Source organism: Leptopilina boulardi, unplaced genomic scaffold (assembly GCF_019393585.1).
Source record: "Leptopilina boulardi isolate dan_hultmark-lab unplaced genomic scaffold, ZJU_Lbou_2.1 LbouV2_351, whole genome shotgun sequence".
Classification (NCBI taxonomy): domain Eukaryota; kingdom Metazoa; phylum Arthropoda; class Insecta; order Hymenoptera; family Figitidae; genus Leptopilina; species Leptopilina boulardi.
In genome coordinates this window covers 2,783,523-2,807,004 of record NW_026137920.1, presented here as the reverse complement: position 1 = coordinate 2,807,004, position 23,482 = coordinate 2,783,523, and the positions used below count along the sequence as shown (strand labels likewise).

The following is a 23,482-nucleotide window of genomic DNA, read 5'->3' as shown; positions in this document are numbered from 1 at the left end:
TTTCCATTTACAGTGCAAAAGAAAATTAGTACATTTTTTGTCAACAGAGTGAAAGTGGCAAAGGGCGTTCATAGGCCACGATTATTAATATCAGGTGGACCAATGGCACAATGTCAAGGTCCAAGACTTGCTCAGGCCTTGATCTATCGTATGGAACATGTGCCAGTGCAAACATTGGATGTAAGCGCACTTTTCGCTGAGAGTGCACGATCACCAGAGGAAACGTGTGTTCAGGTGTTTAATGAGGCCTCACGAAATGTACCGTCCATTATTTACATAAGATCAATTGATCAATGGTGGCCTCTCGTTCCCGAAACAGTGAAAGCCGTTTTTCTCTGTCGAATTGCGTCCTTGGATCCGCCATTGCCAATTCTCATTCTTGCCACCAGTGATACATCATACAGTGAACTACCCGATCAGTTAAAGAATTTATTTAGTGAACTACGCGGTGAAGTTCATTCAATGAGTTCGCCAACTGATGATCAACGATTTGTCTTTTTTAAACATATTTTTCTTGTGCAAAGCTTAAAACCACCACACGTGAAACTCGATAAACCACGTGTTCTTGAAGAATTGCCAATTGCACCCGAGCCAATGCCAAAGAAACTCTCCGAAGAGGAGAAACAATTACTTCACGATAAAGAGGAAATTTCATTGCGAGAATTAAGAATATTTTTGCGGGAAATTTGTGCCAAACTTGCAAGAAATAGACAGTGAGAATTCTTTTCAAAATTTTGTGAAAAAAAAGAATTATTTTTCATAATTATATTTTTAAATTCTTTTTTTTTTTGTAGATTTTTTATGTTTACAAAGCCGGTCGACACGGATGAGGTGCCTGATTATAATACAATCATTGAGCAGCCAATGGATTTGGAAACGATGATGACAAAAATTGATATGCACTCGTATCTTTGTGCTCGTGATTTTCTCGATGATGTTGATTTGATCTGTCGAAATGCACTAGAATACAATCCTGACAGGTAAGTCCTTGATATTTTTGTGTTTTTTTCCCCTTCTTGTTCTTGTTCTTCTTCTTCTCTTAAACCCCCTGTTTAAAGCACTTTATTTAATTATTATCGCATAGTGCGCAGATCGCAATTTACGATAGTAAAGAAAAAATTTGGAAAATAATTTTTCATTAATCCATTTTGTCTCAAATGTTGGTTTTATTTTCTTTAAAAAAAAATTGTTTTAAAAATATGACCAACTGAAATAAATTAGCTTTCATCAGAGTAAAAAGCAGTTTTTATATTATTATGAATAACACACGAGTCAAGTGATCCAACGTTCTGGGTAATCATTTTTATTTTGGATCAAAATAATATTAGTATTATATTATTCCTAGTATTACTAGGAGAGAACGGTGACAGGTTTTACTCTCGACTAAGTCGGTAACTGCTCGGTCGGTCACTTACCGACTGTTGGTAAGACAGGGATCTGTTACAAAATTTGATTCGGCCGCTAATGTAGAGATTTATTTTATTGGCCTTCAATTGTTATTAACAAAGTTAAGTTATAATAATTTATTTTTACTAATAATTAATTAAGGTAATTTTATACGTAATCATAAATAAATTATTGCAACTTACCTTTTTTAGTAACAATTAATGGTCGATAAAGGAGATCCCTACCTTATCGTTTGAAATAAATTTTGTAACAGATCCCTACATTACCGACAATTAGTAAGTTACCCACTGTAGGTATTTTAGCCGAGAATTAAACCTCTCCTCGTTCTCTCCTAGTAGTACTACTACATGCATTAAATTTGCTTAAAAGTGACTTTAATGAAAGATGTTAATAAGAAAAATAAATTTCTAACATTGCCACCGACTAGCCGATATGCTGACGCCAATAAAAATAACATTACCAAACTCTTGTGACACTGGCACCGGAGTAATAGCTTTAGTTTCCCAGAAGTCTGGGAAAGAATTTTTAGAGAAACTTTAGTATATCGTTACCTAATCTGGAATCGTTGATTATTACACTAAGTAGAGGAGTATCTGATTGCCTTTGAATCTCTAGCTTCCGTTTTTGATTAATGAAAACCTTTCTTGGCAAATGCTTTCACTTCAGTCTGCCTTGTGATGATATAAGAATTTTACTTCTAATGACGCAATACAAATGCCTTCAGATATCACTGTTAATCGTATTACCTCGAGTTTCTTAAAACCAACAAAATATAAGAAAAATGCTATTCCATCATCATAAGTAAAGAATATGCAGGTAAATGATAACCTGCTTTAAGCACTCTAATTTGTTCAAAGTAATTGTACCTAATTACCGCGGTAGTCCGATTCTGCTGTCCAAAGTAGAAACCTACTAAGTCGCTTTTCCGTATAAGGGTGAAAATCGTTTGGTCAGAACTATTGACTTTCAAACTTATGGAGAAGCGACTTACTAGGATTTTACTTTGAACAGAAGCTTTTACTCTTAATAAAGAGCACTGCGACGAAACATTTATTGGACTGTCCTATTAGCTAATTCTACAATTGGCTCCTGTCGCCCAAATAATTTGGCCTTGCAAATAATCCTCGTTAAAGGACATATTGGACGGCTTTACTTTTTGAGCTGCCAAAACAGGCATCGATTGAGGCTATAGAAAAATTTCTTTACAAAAAAAAAATGAAATACAACGATGGGCATGCTCCAAAAAAATGTGCAAGGCATTCGTTAAAACTTAAAATTAATGAAAAATATGATATAGTTGAAAGTAATTTAAATCACAATCACGAACCGGACAGTGAGAAAATAATAAATCAGCAAAAATAAAGCAATAGTTTAAAGCAAAAAGCTGTCGACTTGACACAGAAAAAACCTAGTCTCATTTTTGTTGCAAATCAAAATGAGCCAATGCTAAACGACATAGATAGTGACGCCACCAACCTGGTTCATTTTTATTGCACATCAAAATGAGCCGCCAACACGGCTCATTCTGAGTTCAGTTTTTTTTTGTGTAGATATAAAGACGGGTGCAGTTCTGAAAGAGGTGTCAGGGTTCTTAACGTGCGGAATCTAAATCTAACCTCTGAATAGTTCAAGAATGTCAGTTTTTCGATATATTCTAAACTAAAAGTTCAAAAACCGAATTTATAATAGGGTGACTGCCCCAGTGAATGAACATGCACCAATAAATGAACATTCGTCTGAAAAGTACATATAACTAAGGCTAAAAATTATTATTTAATAAAAGAATGGTACAGTAATTATTTAAAAGGTTCTTTTCATTAAAGAACATAAAAATTATGAAAAATCATTTTAAAATAATTTTACAATAAAATAAATTTTAAAGGAATACCCGATTTCGCGATCTAGAATCAGAATAATAATTAGATTACAGAGAGCGCACTTAAAATTAAAACATTTTTTTAAAATATAATTCTTTCATGAAATATATAAAATAGGTTATCATTAAATTTTTGGAGCTTTAAAGTTTCATTAGTAGAACAAGTGAAAAAGTTTGGCTTACTTGCTCTATTTTATAAAAAAATAATTTTGTCATTTATTTTTATAAATTTTTAATACTACATTGTAAATTGTAATTTTTAAAATGACTGATTAAGTTTACTTGTTATTTATTTAAAGTTGTTTGTTTAAATAATATTAATTTCTATTACATATTACTAATATAAACAACTATAGTGCAGTCACCTCAAAGAATCTGTATTTCTGATGCTAGTCGATATTTCTTTAACAATAACATTTAATCTTAAATTTTAAAAGAATATCTTTTCAAAACAAAGATTATAAAGAATTTTTTCAAAGAATCTTTGTATAATTACATTTACATATTATAATTATAATATAATGAACGAATCCATGTCAAATCATGCAGGCAGTCCGATGATATATTGCGAATTAATTTCAGAATGAAGTATGTTATTCTACTTGAAAAATAAAGAAATACGTGTTTTTTTATATTTTGATTCGATTTTGTGTCTAGTTTTTACGACTTTTTAAAGATTTTTTCAAGAAAATTAATTTTTTTGCATTTTTTGCTTAAAAAAAGCATAACAAGGATCACTATAAATCGCCAAGATAACACTCCCACCTAATCAGGACTTGATGCCCTCTCGAATAAACTCACTCCAACCCTCGCGAAATACGACCATCCACCAAAACTTTGTAAAAACCAAGACAAATACTACACGCATGCGATCTGCTCTATAACCAAACCAGAAGTCCTATTTAAAAAATATATTTTATGAATTAAAATTTAGAATAATTGATTTTTCAGTTGGTTCCAGAATAAATAATTTTAATGTAATAAAAATTTGAAGTTATTTATAAAACTGTAAATAATTGAATATCAAATTGATTAAAATTCCAAATTAAATTATCTAAACTCCTCAAATTGATCTCCAACTGGTCGCGACTGCTGAAGAGAGAACTCTTCGCAAGCCGATCCCCACACCAGCCGGAAAAAAGATCAACCTCGGAACTTTAAGCACCAAACATTGTTGCTCTAGCCCTGTCTTTTTATACGCGTTTTGGAATAAAAAAGATATTTTAGGAATTAAAATTTAGAATAACTAATTTTAATTCAAAAATAATTTTTGTTTGAAATTAGTACTTACTATTTACACACAATGAAATAATATTATTATTTAGCAAAAGGCAGAAAGAGAATTTATTTATCCATTAGTAAACTAATACAAACCCGCGCACAAATGATAATACACTTTTTTGAATTTCTTCAAATTGTACTGCTTTGTCGGTATTAATGTGATGTGTGAAGTCACTGTACACTTTGGTCTTACGGGAGGGAGAACGTTCGGAGAAATTTCTTGAAGTACGGGTTGCTCTTCAATTTTTAACCACTTTTTCGGAACAATTTCAAGGGCTTTTGCTAGTCTGCGTGACCTCTTCTTTGACCGCTGTCGTAGCGGGAAGTTTATCGATGACACTGATGAGAGAAGGGGAGGAATTTCGAGGTCGGGTGGGTATGGCGATGATGTGATATCTATACACTCAATTGTATCGAGGGGCGATTCTTGCGTTTTACACTCGGGAAATTGTAAATAATCTTCAAGCTCCTTCATCAGCTGGGATCTCTCACTTACTGCCGGTGCTGCGTCCTGAGAAGAAGGTAAATCTGACGGATTCACGTCATCTTGAAATTTCTCAACTGTATTGTTTTCTTCATTCACGGAACAGGGAGGCGATTTCTCAGCTTCGGGTGACCCCTTGGAACGAAGAATTTCCAATTGAAGTGCTTCCAATTGAGCTTGATGGTTACTTTGCTGGTGGAGTAACTTTTCCTCGTAGGCGTCAGATAATTTGGCGAGCTCTCTGTGGTGGTATTCTCGACTGACTGTTGTTTCCAAGAATCTCGGTTGTACACTATTCTGAAAACCTTCTGCTGCGATCGCGTTTACCGCGTCCATGTACGTCGCTTTAAAAGTTCTCTCATTCGCCTTCTCCTTACGATTTTTCGCTCGTTGTCTTTTATTCTTTCCCATTTGAAATTCAACAAAATTAAACACGAGATGCACTTTAAACTACATGTTTAAAAAAAGACGCGAAAATAATGTGCCTGTCGTTAGGCATACACGGTCAAGCGCGCTTTATCTTAATGACTTACGTTAAGTTGAACAATGCTCAAGGGTTGCAAAAGCAATATTCATATTATTATTATAATTATATTAATAATTACCCGACCTCGAAAGTCCTCCCCTTCTCTCATCAGTGTCATCGATAAACTTCCCGCTACGACAGCGTTCAAAGCAGACTAGCAAATGCCCTTGAAATTGTTCCGAAAAAGTGGTTAAAAATTGAAGAGCAACCCGTACTTCAACTCCGAACGTTCTCCCTCCCGTAAGACCAAAGTGTACAGTGACTTCACACATCACATTAATACCGACAAAGCAGTACAATTTGAAGAAATTCAAAAAAGTATATTATCATTTGTGCGCGGGTTTGTATTAGTTTACTAATGGATAAATAAATTCTCTTTCTGCCTTTTGCTAAATAATAATATTATTTCATTGTGTGTAAATAGTAAGTACTTTTTTAATTCCTAAAATATCTTTTTTATTCCAAAACGCGTATAAAATGACAGGGCTAGAGCAACAATGTTTGGTGCTTAAAGTTCCGAGGTTGATCTTTTTTCCGGCTGGTGTGGGGATCGGCTTGCGAAGAGTTCTCTCTTCAGCAGTCGCGACCAGTTGGAGATCAATTTGAGGAGTTTAGATAATTTAATTTGGAATTTTAATCAATTTGATATTCAATTATTTACAATTTTTTAAATAACTTCAAATTTTTATTACATTAAAATTATATATTCTGGAACCAACTGAAAAATCAATTATTCTAAATTTTAATTCATAAAATATATTTTTTAAATAGGACTTCCGGTTTGGTTAGAGAGCAGATCGCACGCGTGTAGTATTTGTCTTGATTTTTACAAAGTTTTGGTGGATGGTCGTATTTCGCGAGGGTTGGAGTGAGTTTATTCGAGAGGGCATCAAGTCCTGATTAGGTGGGAGTGTTATCTTGGCGATTTATAGTGATCCTTGGGACTTATTAGTTAAAAACAAAGTGGGTATGGTGAATGATAAGGTTATGAAGTCTGATCAGGGAAACGATGAGACTTCCGGTAAAGTTACCATCGATGACAGACAGAGGGAGACAAGGGAAGCAAATAAGGGCGCCATCTCTGGCGATAACGAAGAAGCGCAAAGACAAGAATTTAAAGGGACTAAAAATTTCAACAAACAGACTGATACTGTCAATAAACAGAATGAGAAAAGGAACGAAAAAATTATGGAAGAGACGAGCAAGAAGAAAAGAGGAAGGCCAAAAAAGAATGAAAATAGTGTGAGTGAAGAAGCCGGATCAGAAACATTAGATAAATTTTTCATAACAACAAGGGGGAAAAACAATACAAGTGTAAATGTGAAAACAAGTAGTGCTAGAGAGGAAGAAACAGAAACTGACGACATGAGTGACGATGAGCTTGAAAATACTATTGTAGAAAAGGACATTTATACAAAAATTAACGAAGAGCTTGTACATAATAGAGCAGAAAGCTACTCACAATCAGAATTGACGAAAGTTCTAGACAGCTGGTGGGATACTAAAATAAACAAGGATCTTAAGAGAAAGTTTCAAAAATATGATGGGAAAATAAAGGAATTGGAGGCAATGGAGAAAAAATATTTGGACGCAATGACAATTTTAAATGAAACAAAGTATATAAAAAAAGCTCTTCATGAAAAAAAACTCAAGAATGGATCTAAAAATAATGGAACTACAAAACAGAATTGTGGAACTTGAGGAAAAAACGGTGCCAACAGAAATAATAGAAAAAAGAAGGGAAGAACATGGAATTATAGAAGAGCAAGATATGACAACATCAGAGAAACAGATTACCCCACGCGAGAAACAACCAGATTGGTTAAGTGTTAGTGAAGTAAAATATGAATTTCAAGAAAGAAATAAGAGGAGAAATTGGGTTATATTAAGAGGAATGGGTGCAAATAGTGGTTAGAAAGCTAAGAATAGAATACAAAATACACTTTGGGAATTGATGGATGTTCCTACCGCTATTCAGAAAATGAGAGTCATCGGAGGAGGTATTTTACTTAAACTAGAGTCTTGGAAGCAGAAAAGAAATTTAATGTTTAATAAATTCAGATTAAAAGGAACGAGCATAAGGATTGAAGACGACCTTACTTGGAGAGAAATTCAAATTCAAGATTGGATCAAAGGAGAAGTAGAAGATGCAAGAAAGAAGGGAATTCCATCTACTAATGGATAAATGAAATGGTCAATAGGAGCAGACAAATACTTCTGGCATGAGGAAGAGAGAAGAATCGAAATCCAGCGATTTCGAAGAAACAACGATAATTAAGGCAATGTCATGGAATGTAGCTGGCGGTGGAAATATTAGGAAATCAGAGAACTATTGGAACAAAGATATAGTGGTATTTCAAGAAATATGGTGGGAAAAAGTGAAAAAAGGTTTAGGCTCAAGCTGCACATGGTTTGCAAAACATGCAATAAAATCGTCGAAAAAAGGTAGGGCCAAAGGGGGTCAGCTAGTGGGCTTAAAAAAAGATTGGAGCGATGAATATCTGTTAATAATAGGAGATTGGAATGCCAGAATTGGGGAGAAGCAGACGGTAATCGAGGAAGAAGATCAGGATTTATATTCACATGAAACTATAGAAACAGTAGATTTAAGAGCTAGGAAATCAGAAGACAAAACAGTTAATAGTGAGGGATTAAAATTGTTAAAATTTTGTGAAATACATGGATTGACGGTTCTGAACAGAAGAACAAAAGGGGATGAAGAAGGAAAATTGACTTACGTCTGCGGAGGTCAGGGATCAGTCCTCGATTATATTGTTAATTTGGAGAATGATAAGAAAGGTCCAGTCAAGGATTGATAAACAATTAGTCAAAGAAGTAGACGATTGGCTGGGGAAAAATATCGAAGATGGGTTCACGGTCTACCTTTGTCATACTCTTTTTGTATTCAAAGTATTATTAAAAAAATAATATTTTATTTTATGTTGTAACTTTAGTATTTTTAAGCTAATATGGAACAGTGTGGGTAAGAAATATGTATAAATCCAAAAAGATGTACATTGAGAAATAAATCTATAATAATCTAATAATCTATAATAATAATAATTATAATATATAATTATAATTACATTTTAATTACATTTAGTTTGAAATACATTTACGAATTACATTTAAATAATATATATATTTCATTTACGCTGTTTTATTAACCCCAAAAGTTTTACTTTAATATTAAAAATGGCCACTATCTGACCTATAAGTATCGAAAATATTTTAAAGGTTATATTTGATGTCACTTCATTGTTTAAAAGGTAATAAAGAATAAATCTTTTTAAATTTTCAAAATATTTGAAGTAGCAAATGATCTAAAAATAAGGAGTGTTCATTCACTGATACAACATGTTCATTCACTGGCTCTAAGTGTTCATTCACTGGTGTTTTTATCAATTTTTTATATTTTTATTAATTATTAAGTTCTGGTTATTTTATTTAAAAAAGGAAAAATGTTATTAAAAAATTGGAGTATTCTCGAATACAGTACTACATTTTTTAGCTGTCATTGAACTTCCATTTAAAAATAACAACTAGACAAAGTTGCGAAAATCACTATTTGTTCATTCACTGGGGCAGTCACCCTATATTTGAGGTAATGTAACATCAAGAGATGATTTTTTTCACAAACGAAGGATTATTTGAGCTCATATTTGTCCTAATCTTTGTGTAACCTAATTATTATTAACTAAATTCTTATTTTATCTATTATATTAGATCATATCTAATATATTATAATTATTACTATAAGAGTATAACTATTATACTTATTTAGTATGGACTTACTTTAAACTAAAAAAGCATTATTTCATTTTTTAATAGGTAAATGAAGTTACATACTATTAAAGGATAAAGCAGTTTGGTGCTAAAATAGTTCGTTTGTTTTTTCCGTGCAACTACTAATAGAATTGATTAAGAATCAATAAGGGAAAATAAAGAAATAGTTATCTACTAAATGAACAAAAATTCTGCAAACAAAATTTAAAAAAAAGAAATCGTAATTTCTTCAAAATTACTCACTTTTTTATATTTGATTTAAGAAAATAAATCTAGAAAACTTCTATTAATTTGGGCTGGAATTCGTTTTTAAAGGTTCTTGAATTTTTTGAATAATTCATAATTATACTTCAACTTATACTACTATTTTAGAAATTGAATAAAAATTTAAATATGCATAATTGACGACCTTAAAATACCACAAAACATTCGATTCAGCAATTTATATCATTTAGATCGCAAAATAGAGTTCAAAATTACAATTTAACAATTTTAATTAAAAAAAATATATTTAATTTTAATTCTAAACAATTTATATATTAACCATTATTTCAAAAGTTTAAAAGAAATTATTATTATTGTTACAATTGAAAATATAAAAAAATTATAGAAAATTATAATTTAATATAAACATTTGCAATTGTTACAATAATAATAATAATAACGTAGATTTTTAATTATGCAACACTTAATATTTTAAACAAAAAGAAATTATTATTTATTTAATAATATATAAATGTAAAAAATGTAGAGAATTATAATCTGATATTCGTAGTTTTATGGGCGTTTTATGTTCTATTCGGGACCTAGACAATTTTATTGCAAACAAAAGGAAGTCTCAGCGACAGGGACTCATGGTCCTAGCATGCGAAAAGAACCTTAGTAGTCGACATCTGCAGGATGTTGTATAGATTTTTCTTGTATCGATTTTAAACGGTTATATTTTCTTCATTTTTATGGCTAACAAATGTTCAATTTTTTGTGAAGTTTTGTTTGTCAATGCCCTACTACATCCTACACGAGTTTTGGTCACACGTTCTAAATATCTTTTGGCCTAAACTTCATTGTATTTTCGTTCATAAACGCGGAGCATAAGAGATAAAAAGACTTAGATATATTTGTGTTTTTTTTTCTCTACGATACTTTGCGTTTATTAACGATTGTTAAATGGAGATTAGGCCAAAAGAGATTTAAGTTAAGTGACGATAAGGTTAGAAAAAAAAGAATTAGGTTACACAAAGATTAGGCCAAATGAGAATTAGATCTAATAAAACTTAGGTGAAATAAAAATTGGGTTGAATACAGATTACGATAAATATGAATTGGATTAGGTAAAGATCAGGCAAAAGAAGAATTATGTTAAATGGAGATTAGGTCAGATTGAAATTAGACCTGTTAAAAATGGTAACAAATAATAAGCTAGAAAATCTCTCGGAAACCTAACAATTATTCTCAGTACAGATTTAGATTTAACGAATTAAAAATGCATTTTTTCTGTTTAAAAAATTAGAAGAGTCACCGAAAAATACAAGAAATATTCAATGTCAATTATTCCAGTTGGCCAAGATATAAAACAATCAGTGTAAATATGGAGGAGAAAAGAACTAAACATTTGAGACGAAGTTAATAAGGAAAAACTTTCCATGTTGAAAGTAACTTTCTAATTTTTTTATTTTTTGCAATCATCTGGCACTTTTAATTAGTTTTGTTTTTTCAATGGAACAAAAATATATATCTATATTGAAATGCAGAATAATCGGAATTTTTTAAAATGAAAATATAGATCTTGATCCCTTGAGAATTTATTTATTTTAACGAATTTTTCTTCTCGAGGAGATTTGTTAAATGACTTAAATTAGAATTTGCTAATTCATACGAATGAATATTTCCCGCCTAATCTACTTTACCGATCGAACACAGATGGGAAACTCACATATTTAAAGTAAAGAGAAGGGAGAATATTTACGCGTTTCTGCAATACCCGCTGATATAAATTATTAGAAAATAAAATTCTCGTAAAGAAAAAATGACGAATTTTTTTCATAATTATTTTTAAAAGGTATTGATCATATATTTAAATTTAAAAAATTCCGCATATGTGTGAGTGTGTGGGTGTGTGTGTGTGTGTGTGAAATTATGCAGCACATCATTAGGTCGTTTCCTCATACTGACATTATATTCATGTTGTGTGTTTTTTCATGTCAGCTTGCGCGATAGGCCCTCTCTCGGAATATTAAAGAGGTAGTTGAGTCTTTCCTGTTTAATCCATTGCTGTTGTTTGCATCGTAGATTCAGTGGCTTTCAATCATTATTATTAATATTATTATTATTATTATTATTATTATTTATACTAAAAAAGTTTAAAGATAATTCCAATTATTCAAATTTTTTGGTAATTTTTTGAGGATAATTTCAACATGAATGAGTTGATTTATCATAATAATAAATTAATTATTACATTTGATCTAGATCAATTTTCTGAATTTTTTCTTTATAATTTCAATTTGAATAAATATTTTATAATATTTTGGGTCGCATAAATATTTCCCGAATTTTTGTACTGTCGAATTAAGAATTATGGAATTCTTAATTAATTAATTTTTCAGAGAAGAATTTTATAAATTTTCATATCGAACAATTTTTTCTATCTTTTACAATTTCCAGGCCTCGGATTATATACGCTTTCTTCGACTTTTTCCGACTTGTTTTCGAAAATACGACTATTTTCGACTTATTTTAATAAGATGCAACTTTTTCGACTTTCTTTTACTTTTTTTTTTACAAAATTTTTAAACAAAATTCATCTTTTTTATTATAAAATACAGATTTTTTTTTTTATTTCAATTATTTAACAAATTTTTAACTAAAATTATTTTCTAAATTAATTATTTTCAATAATTTGAATGAAATTCTTTACAAATTCAATTATTTTAAACTATTTTCAATTCAATTATTTTTAGAAAAAGATTATCTAAAATTATTTGATAAATTATTTTCAATTCTGTAGAATTTAAAAAAAAATTTTTTGGAATTCAATTATTTCTAAAAATTTTAACTGTAACTCTTTCAAAATTTAATTATTATTTTTAATAATTGTAATATTTTTTTGAAAATTTAATGATTTCAAAAAGTTAATTGTTTTCCGGAATTTTTTTTTACCATTATGCAAAAATTTTAAATTTGAATTAAATCGACTTTTTTTCACGTTAAAGTCGATCCGACGACTGAATTTCTGATTTAATAGAAATTCTATTAAATCAGAATTTATTTATCAGAATTCTGTTAAATAGAAAAATTCTTTGCTATGAAAATTAGACTCATTATAAAATCCACTCCATAAAATTTTGCTAAATAAATGTTCGATAATTTTTATTTCGACGTTACAAAAATGCTGACAGGAATAATGTGGGGAATATTCATATTTTCCGATATTTTAAACTATATGATTCGATAATTGAAAATAATTTTAATTATTTTATTGAATAATGTGATATTTTTGCGGTTTAGATTCCTGTTTAAAAAAAAAATGCGCTAAATTTTTCCAACAAAAAAAAAAAAATTGAATGCCACTTGTCATTAGTCTCACACGCTTTTCAATGTTCAAATGATCCTATAATAAATATTAATTTCTATTTTTCTGAATAATTAAAATAAAATTCTCTTTTTTTTCTTTCTCTCTTCCCTCCTCTCTCTCTCTCTTTCTCTTTCTTTAACAGAGATCCAGCTGATAAACTTATTAGACATCGAGCCTGTTCACTTCGTGATAATGCATACGCTCTAATAAAAGCCGAATTGGATTCAGATTTTGAGGACAAATGTCGTGAGATATCGAAAAATAGGAGAATTGTGAAAAAAGTCGTGAACGTAATAAAGGATGGTAAAAATTCAAAAGTCGATGTCACAACAACACCCGTTAATGAGAAAAGTGAGAAAAAAGATGCTACATCAACGAGTGGTTCATTAATTGTGAATGGAAGAAAATTTTCAAGCTCAAGAAAACGACGAATACCAGCTTGGGCACGTGGTTACGTGAAAAAGCCACATAAGAAGAAAAAAATTTCATTCGAGGACAGTACGTGCGATCAGAATCAAACACCTAAAACAGTTAATGGTGACACTACTGGTGAGTTTTGTTAATAGAATTTTTTACTCTTAGTTGACAAAAGATTTTTAACCTTTTTTATCCTCTTAATTTCAAAAAAATATGGTACAAAGGTGAAATTATAAGGAATATTTTACTTCTTATTACAAGAAACTCAAAAATCGGTCCCGTTCGAGTAAAAACGATTCAAATTAAAATTTTACCTTTTTTATCATCCCCTTAATTCCAAAAAAATATGGTATAGAATAACTAAAATCCTAAATTTTGAATATCTTTATTAAAATTATTAATAATAATAATTGATTTGAAGAAGAGTTTTAGAAAAAAATTTATTAAATAATTAAATTTTGCAGGAACTACACAATTATTAATATTTATTTAACAATTAATATTTATTATTAAAATTTTATGGACGCATGAATAAGCTCTAAACTTAATTTGGTTGAATTTTTAATTAACTGAATTTTAATGACCTATAATTTATTTTTAGCCGAATTTTTATTTTATAGACCGAATTCATTTCAAATCAGACAGGCTTGACTTGGTTGGAGCTGAAAATAATTTTCACCTTCAAAATGTTGTTCTTCAATGAATTTTAAACGACACGTATTTTTTTATTTTGCTGAAAAAAATTTTTTCTTTAAGTTATAAGGAGTTCAAATATATAAGTCGAGAACTTCGTTTTTTTTAAAATGAAGAGAAAAAATCTTAAAAGTGATGTAACTTTTTAAGTAATTAAGATAATTCACTTTTTCCTTTTGTATCTGAAAGGACTTTTATTCTTCTTTCGAAATCCATTGGAAAATTTAAAAAATATTTAAAAATAACAAAATGGCGGACATTTTACTAAAAAACTTTCATTTGAAATTACTCAAAAACCCCACCTTTTTTTTTTGCTCAAAATTTTTTTGGGAATTGTGTTCATAGGGAGGAATATTGCCCACAAGAATTTAACTTGTGCCCGATTCTGGCACAAGAGAAAAAATTTTTTTAATATTTTTTAAAAGAAAAACATCATTTTTCTCAAAAAATACACTAGATATAAAAAAATGTCTCAGATAAAAGTTGTTCCTCGTTAAAAGACCTAAAAGACCTTTTCATATTTAAAAATAATAATAGTGACATTACAATACAAAAATTATATAAACATACCTTATTTTGCTTTTTAAAAAATAATTACTTAAAAAGTTACATCACTTTTAAGATTTTTTCTCTTCATTTTAAAAAAAACGAAGTTCTCGACTTATATATTTGAACTCCTTATAACTTAAGGTATTAGTCGCGTAAAATCATTTTCGTCAGATATTTTTTAAATTTTGCATGAGTGTTTCTGACATAATTATCTACAAAATAAGACCAATCCCATCGATTTTGACCGTTCCTAAGCTTTAAAATATCATTTCAAAGTTGATACTTTTTACATGGACGGAGCACCTAATGCATGTAAGGAATTTGCTTTATAATTATTTAAATGAAAACCAGTCGTCAGATTTTAAAATAAAACTACCACATAATACATTCTCATGAAACGAATGCATACAAAAAAACTGAAATTTTTTGACCGTACCAAACTATAAATATATTAGGAGAAAGTTAACAAAATTTTAAATTATATGAAGTTCCACTGCTGGAAAGCAGTAAACTTGGCAACGCTGTAGCGCGCGAATGCATACAAAATTCAAAATCATGCAAAGTACACAGTTAGAAAGTAGGAATATCTCATAGAGTAGAATAAAAAAATAATATATTTAAAATTTCACAACATAGATTAGTATTAAATAATTCTTAATTTTTTAAATTAAATCATATATTTTAAGAAAAATAAGAATGAGAAACGTTAAATTGGTTGGTTATTTTTTGATGAAATATTTATTTTTTACTTTATAAACCAATTTATAATACATTATTGATGTAAATATTAATTATAAATAACTAAAAATTAGTTTTCAAAGAAGCATACTTGAATTTTTTTTAATAATATTCACATCTTTAATTATTAATTATTCTTAGTAAGTCTCATACTTTTAAAAAGTTTAAGCATTTATATACATAATTATTAATCATAAATAATTCAAAAATAGCTTTTAAAGAAGCATATTTGAATTTTTTTTAATAATATTCAGATTGCGACGTTGCCGCGATCAAAACTTTAGTTCTACACGTGCGATAACGCGGCGCTCTGAGTGGAAGTTACCTGTACCCTTCAAAAAGTTTGACTCAGAACTATACCTCTTGCTAAGCACAGACTGAGTCAGACTCAAGACAAACTTTTGGTTAGAGCCGGCGCGCGACTAATACCTTAAAGAAAAAATTTTTTTCAGCAAAATAAAAAAATACTTGTCGTCTAAAATTCATTGAAGAACAACATTTTGAAGGTGAAAATTATTTTCAGCTCCATATACTTATGTTTTTTGGGTCACTAAACTCGAATACGGTATAAGTATTCAAAAATTAAAAATGGCGGATCCAATATGGCGGACAATTTTTTCAAAAACTCAATGGATTTATCTGAAATTTGTTACTCGGGGGTTTTTGGGATCGCCGGTTACGAATCTGAAGTTACTTTTCAATAATACAGTAATAAAATAGTAGATCAGTAATAAAAAATGTGTTCGATTTCAATATAAAGTGAAGTAATTCGAAATCAACGACCCCAAAAACTCAATAAGTATTGATTTTCAAGCAAATTCGGTGAATTTTAAAATTTGTAGGCTATTTCGGATCCGCCATGTTGAATTATTGAAAAGTAACTTCTGATTCGTAACCGGCGACCCCAAAAACTCGCGAGTAACAAATTTCAGATAAATCCATTGAGTTTTTGAAAAATTTGTCCGCCATATTGGATCCGCCATTTTGAATTTTTGAATACTTATACCGTATTCGAGTTTAGTGACCCAAAGAACATAAGTATATGGTGCAGAAAAAAAATAATTCATCAATATATTATTTTTTGCAAAATAGTATTTTTTAAATCTTTTTTAGTGGAAAATCGCCATTTTGTCATCCGCCATCTTAAATTTTGAAATTCGCAACTATATAGTTTTGCAGCTAGGTATTCGAGGACGCGATATTTTGGGTTCCGGAGCAAATTAACTGTCGTTTTCCATGTCAAAATATTTTTTGATAAAAAATTTTTTTGCAGAAAATCATGTTTTTTTTGCAATAAAATTGCAATCCGGGTTTATTGATTGATAATTTACTGAGAGGTAGTCCACTACCTTATTCTAAAATTATTTAGCGAAGAGCATTTACGCTTTCCAAATAAGCGGAATTGTTAAGTAATAAAAATTAGTATTTTTCTAAAATATTTATTATTTCTCGTCAAGTTATCTATTTTGTTTTTCTTTTGTTAATTAACATCCGTCTTTAACAAATCATTTTAGTTCAAAATTTGTTAAATAATTGAATTGAAGAAGATGTGAAGAAGATTTACATTTTATACTAAAAAATGTATTTTATTTACATTTTTTTTCAAATGTAAAAAAAAATGTCGCATTTTATTAAAATAAGACGATAAAAGTCGTATTTTTGAAAAAAGTCGTATAATCTGAGGCCTGTAAACATATAATTTTCATTATTATCATTTAATAAGTAATAATATTCTAATAAATTAAATTATTATTAATAATATTAATCTTTAATTTCTTTATAACAAATAATTAAGTACTCAATTTGGCGCGCTTGCGCGCGTTTAATTTTTCTAGTAATAAATAATAAATGAAATAAATTGTCAGGGAATTAAAATTAATGTGTTAAAACAATATTTTTAAAATGGATATTGTTTTGAAAAAGTTTATAATTCATTAATTCTACAATAGATTTGAATTTTTTAAATATAATTTAAAACAAAAATTCTCGTTTTTTTTCAGGCATCGATCTTGAGAAATTCCAAGAATTTGAATCGGAAGCACAAAATGTACTTAATGGTCACGTGAATATTTACGAGAATTCCGAGTCCGAGGCGGAATCACAAGCTGAAAACTCCAAGGACACACCTAATAGTAATAAGAGCATTAACGAAATGAATAATACAAATAAAACGGAAAATATGGAAATTATGGTTGATGAGGAGAAAACAAATGATAAATTAGAGGAAAATGCAAGTTCAAATTCATCATCGAGACGTGAGAGTATTGATGATTTGTCATTTGCAATTGAGAGCGATTCTAGTCTCACTAATGTGGAAACAAATGAGAAAATTTTAGTGGACAAAACTGAACTTGAAAATGCTCTACAGCACACGGTTCGAGTAACTAAAGATTTTCCGATTGAAGTCTTGTGCGATATTTATGTGCAACTGAGCAGATGCGTCGGAAGGTATGCACGTGTCTACGACAGAAAATCACTGCCAAAGGTAATTATTTTATTTTTTGCTCCTCAATTATGAGAGGTAACATAATAATTTGATGCAAAATTGGATAGTAATAAATTTATTTCATTTTTAACCGATTTTATTTAAAATCTGAAAGACTAAACATTATCGGAACTGAAAATCAATTTCATCTTCGAAATATGTATTTTTAAAGTTAAAGTATTTTTATTATTTTTTTTTAAAAGTATTTTTTTGTTTGAAAAATTATTTTTAACGAAATTATAACGAATTTAATTTTCTAAGTAGGAATCGTCATTTCCTTTTTTTTTAAAAAAAAAGCCATTGCGAGAAACTAACTATTAACTTAAAATTACCTGATTGGCCGGAATAAAAAGTGAGGGTTTATTTTAAAATATGTAAACACAAAATGTTTATTAATTATTATTTAACAATAAATTTTATTATAAAATAATAAAAGTTAATAAACTTTTTTTTTAATTATCAATAAATAGAAAGCAATAAATGATTTCACCAACTAATAGGTAATAATTTCATTCTTCAGGATTTGCTCAAGGAACTACTGCGATTCGAAAATTATAAAGAGGACAACAAAGAAGTGACGAGGAACAGTGAGAGTATGGATAATGCTCTGTAAATTTTGTTGCCTTTGGAAACCAAGAACGTGTATGGTAACCAATTCGTTTACAAAGACACTTAGGCCATTAATTATTATTGAACGTCAAAGAAGAAAAAAAAAAAAAAAAAAAAAACGAAAAACATTCGTATCTCGCAACGACTGCCAATTTTTACATGAAAAAAAGGAAAAATTAACTGATATCAATGTCGAATTAACTGGTTAATGTTTTACAATTCAGTCAATGTAAATTATTCCATGTAAACTACGTGAATTGGTTTTTGATCGAGAAAAAAAACAACGTGTACAGTATTTTATTCGAAACAGGGAAAAAAAAGAGTCACGAAATTCACGTGAAACTTTACTAACTAAATTGAAGAACAAAACAAAAACCTCCCATAAGTTACCTTAAAAAAAAGAAACAAGGCGAAAACGTTTTTGGTACTGAATTTTTCATAGCATGCGAATTTAGAGAGCAGTTAAATTAAAACTGCTATTAATAAAAAAAAAAAAAAAAAAAATGGTTGAAGACAGAAAAATTTTTCTGCATACGTTTAGCAGAACTCGATAGAAAAAAAATCGCTAGAATTATTTTTGAATTCGATACGTCTTATTTATAATTTTAAAACAAACTACGCTTTTTATAAACGCGTACACTTTTCGTACATTCCATTAGATCAATTAAAGGCTAAAACATCTCTTCCTTTAATAATAATAATAATCATTTTAGAAAAGAAAGTATTTTTAATTAAACTAAATAATTATTAATCACGATAATTACTTAATTATTTATTGATTTAATTAAATAGCTAATTACTGAGCAAAGTACTTGATTAGTTAATTACTTGACTAATTAAATGATTTACTAATAAGTAAATCAATTAAAATTAATTCGAATAATTAATTTATCAATTACTAAATTAGTTTACTAATTGCTTGATTTGTTGAGTAATTACCTTATCAGTTTAGTAATTATTTAATAACTTTAGTAATTACTTAATTAGTTTACTAATGATTTGGTTTACTAATTAATCAGTTTACATAATTCGTTTACTTATTGCTTAATTTGTTTACTAATTATTTAATTAGTTTACAAATTTCTTAATTAGTTTATTATTTTATTAGTCTCCTAATATAAATTATTCAATGTTATGAATAATTAACTGATAACAAGTAGTTAAATAGTAACCTTATTATTTTACTAATTAACTAATTGAGAATAATTAAGTATTTAATTAAATGAATTAATTTACTGGAAAATTAATTATTTATGTGAATAATTGACTAGTTAATTTAGTAAAATAGTTTATTATTCAATTAATTAATTAGTAAAATAATTAATTACTAAATTGATTAACTTTTTAATTAATTTATTAGTGAAATAATTATCTAATAAATTAATTAAATTTGTAATTAGTTAGTTATTTTAGTGAAAAATAATGAATTCATTATATTAATTAGTGAATTAGTTTAAAGAAACGTTTAATTAATCGCATGACTAATTAAGTAATTGTTTAATAATAATTATTTACAACATTAAATTAGCTAAATTTTTAGTTTATTGATTTAGTTGTGTAATTAATAAAGTAATTTTTTTTAAAAACTCTTTAGATAGCATAATATATAATATAAAAAAAACTTAATGTGAGAAAATTGACTTGAAAACGCGATAAAAATTATTGACTATTTTAACAAAGTTTTAAAAAAAATTTTTTCAAATTAAATATTCATTAGTTTTTCTTCTAATTTTTTTTTTTAAAGAACTTTAAATACAAATCTTAAGCTTATAAATTATGAGAAAAAATCATTTTTGTTCTTACGCATGTGAAGTTAATTTATTATTGTTGTTAATATTATTATTATTATTATTTTTATTATTATCATTATTATTACTATTAATATTATAATTATTATTCTTATAATTATAATTATTAATATCATTACGAATATTATGATTATTACTAATATTTATCATTTAATAATTGAATTTCTCATGTTTTTAAAAAAATATATATCTACGATGAACTTAGCTGCAGGGCAGCTTTTTTTTGTAAATCTTATTAAAATCGTAAAAAAAAATTGTTTTCATTCGTGAGGGAGAAAAAAAACAGAGCAAGTAATTTGCCTCGGGGTTTTTTTTTTCTACTGTGAGAATTTTACATTAAAATTCTTTAATGATTTTTTTTTTCATTGATGGAAATAATTTTTTTTGTAAATTTAAATATAAGAATAATTCGAGATGATGATTCGAATTCACGATATACCTCGATGAAAAAAAAATAATAATAATAACAAATAGGTTAGAATATATATTACATATATTTTTTAGTTACCAAAATGCGATTTGAAAATTTGTTAGTTTTTTCCCTGATTAAACGTAATTTTTTTTTTATTGTTAAATTAACTATGATCTCTTTTCCATTTTCACTAAATTAAAAATATGAGAACTAATAAATAAATTTAAATACTTTGAAAAATTCAAAAAAGAAATCTCGTAAATTTTCTATCCGTTTCTTTGTTTATATTTATATATCGCGTATTAATAATTTTTGCTCAGGTATGAATTAATTACTAATACATAAATTATACTAAAATACTTACAATAAAACAACATATTTAATTTTAATATGAATAGATAATTGATAATTAGAAATTTCTTTGAATTGTTCGAAACCTTCAAAATCGTTAATAAAATTTGCAATTGTCATTATGCATTTCTTGGATAAATTTTCTGCAATTCCCATGACATTTTTTCTTAAATTATTAATTTCATTATAATCGATAGTGTCTAAATCGTCAACAATTTGACAGTAGTTTCATAAAATAATTAAATGAATTGTAACTCTTTGTGTGAATGAATGAATTGTTTTTTAAAATAAAATTCCTAACGGATTAATTCGCTGATTGGCCTATATAAATAGACAATTAATTGATCAGCAATCCGACTGATTTTTTCATCTTTAATGTTCGATTATAGCGTATTTATTGTGAGAAAAAGGAGAGTGAGTGAGAAAGTGAAAAATGCGAGAAAGAGAAAATAAAAAATAGAAAAAAATCAATTCATTAAATTCTCAATAAAATTCCTCGTATGCTGCCAACTTAAGGGTTAAAATAAAGAAAAACCAATTTTTTTGCAAAAAAAAAGGTGCAAAAAAAAAACCAAGAACTGAGTAGAATAAATTGTATCTTAATTTAAAGAAAAAAAAATAAAGGTTTCGATTCGCGAAACAATTTTACGATTTGTGTAATGCGAGAGAGTAGCGATTTTGAAACCAAAGAGACTTCGTTTAACAGTAGCTTTTGTACTTTGCCTGCGTAATTAATTTTTCCTTTTGTCGTTTAAATTATTAAAAAAAAAAAATTGTAATTCTCTAAACCGAAGAAATGTAAAATTCCCTTTTTTTTCTAATGGCTTAAGGTAATTAATGGGAGGTCGCGAAACGAAAAAAATCGCTCTTTAATTATTTTTTATTTACGAAAAAAATATTTTCAATTTTTTATTTAAACAAATTTTTTTTTTTTAAGAATTAATTGAAGATCTCGCTTAAAGATTCTGATCTCTTCTGTCCATATTAATTATAATTGTCCTTGGCATTAAGGTGTGATATGAGTTAAGTAAAATAAGATAGAGAATTTTAAATATGGACCAAATATGGCAGAATTTAAATATTATATGCGCGCGGAAAAACTTAAAGTGGGATCTTCATTTTTTTTTTCGACTGTTCTTTCAGGGCTTCCCCTTCCCGTTAAATAAAATAATAAGAAAAAATTATTATATACACATATCTCGAAAATTTATTCTTTTGTGATTGTCAAGAACTGATTTTGTCTTTTTTTTTACTTAAAAATTTTGTTCTTTTAATTTTATTATATTGTATTTCACAAAAAAAAATTGTATTATATTCGAAAAAAAAGATTTTTTCACGAGAAAAATATTGTAGTTTGTTTTTTATTGGATTTTTGAAAATATTGTTTCTTTTGCTGTTTTTGTTTCTTTAGTCTGTAAAATTTTTCATCTTCTTGAAAATATTTTTGTATTTTTTCTGAAAATTTGAGTTTTTGAATTTTTTTTTTTCATATTCTTCTTAGGAATATTGTTTTTGAAACAAAAAAATTTTTTTTGTCAAAAATTCATTTTTATTGCACAAAACAAAATTTGTCTTTAGAAAGTATTTTTTTAAAAATAAATTACATTTATTTTGATTTATTTTACGAAAATTGATGGTTTAAAAAGCAAAAATTTTGACAATTTTCTTTTGTACAAAAAAAACCTTATTTCGATTATAAATTAAAAACAAAATATTCGTGAATTTTTTCCACTTTGAAAAAATTAATTAATTAAAAAGAAAATTTAATTATTAAAAAAATTAATTCGTTAACAATATAAAATTCATTTATTTAAAAAATTCAATATTATAGAAAATTTGTAAAACAAAAATTTCAATTGCTTTAAAAAAATAAATTTTTTTAAATTCATTTCATTCAAAAATTTAGTGATTTGATAATTTATAATTTTTTTCTTATTCAATCAAATTAAATACAAAATAATTTAATTATTTAAAAAACTTAAAAAATTTCAATATAATTGAAATACGTAATTTTTTTCTTTCTATTTTTTATTTTTATTGAAAAAAAAAATTATTTTCCAATTTTCATCTTTTCCATAAAAACTAATTTTCCATTTAAATAACCAAAAATTTCTTTCTTTTTTGTGTCTAATATTTTGAAGCGAGACTTAAAAAATCATTATTAATAATTGAGAGGAAAAAGAAAGAGACTGTGTTTTTCGTTTAAAATGGTCGTCTTCTTTTTACCTTATAGAATGAACAACTGGAAATATAATTCTGTAATTATTCTTTTTAATATTTTAAAGCGAATTTTAATATCGAGACTGCTTAAATATTTTTCCTCGTATCCTTTATCAGCGTGATATTTAAATTATTATTATTGTTGTTCTTATTTCTTCGATTTTTTTTTAAAGGAACGATTATAAAATGTAAAACAGCAGCCTCGAGTACGTAAGATATTACACGAAAGCTATATATTATATATATTTATTATATATATACAATTA

At 27.5% G+C, this 23,482-nt stretch overlaps 1 protein-coding gene across 2 annotated transcripts in view; it reads left to right on the top strand.

The window, feature by feature from the left end:
• Window positions 1-21,276, top strand: part of LOC127286162 (ATPase family AAA domain-containing protein 2-like) — a 37,576-nt gene extending 16,300 nt beyond the window's left edge. For both annotated transcript variants that reach the window (XM_051312505.1, XM_051312504.1), the window contains 5 exons: window positions 48-713; window positions 795-980; window positions 13,077-13,483; window positions 17,332-17,816; window positions 18,337-21,276. In XM_051312505.1, the coding sequence (XP_051168462.1) occupies window positions 48-713; window positions 795-980; window positions 13,077-13,483; window positions 17,332-17,816; window positions 18,337-18,429 (1,837 nt within the window). In that variant the 3' untranslated portion in view covers window positions 18,430-21,276. The remainder of the gene's footprint in view (window positions 1-47; window positions 714-794; window positions 981-13,076; window positions 13,484-17,331; window positions 17,817-18,336) is intronic.
• The last annotated feature ends 2,206 nt before the right edge of the window (window positions 21,277-23,482 follow it).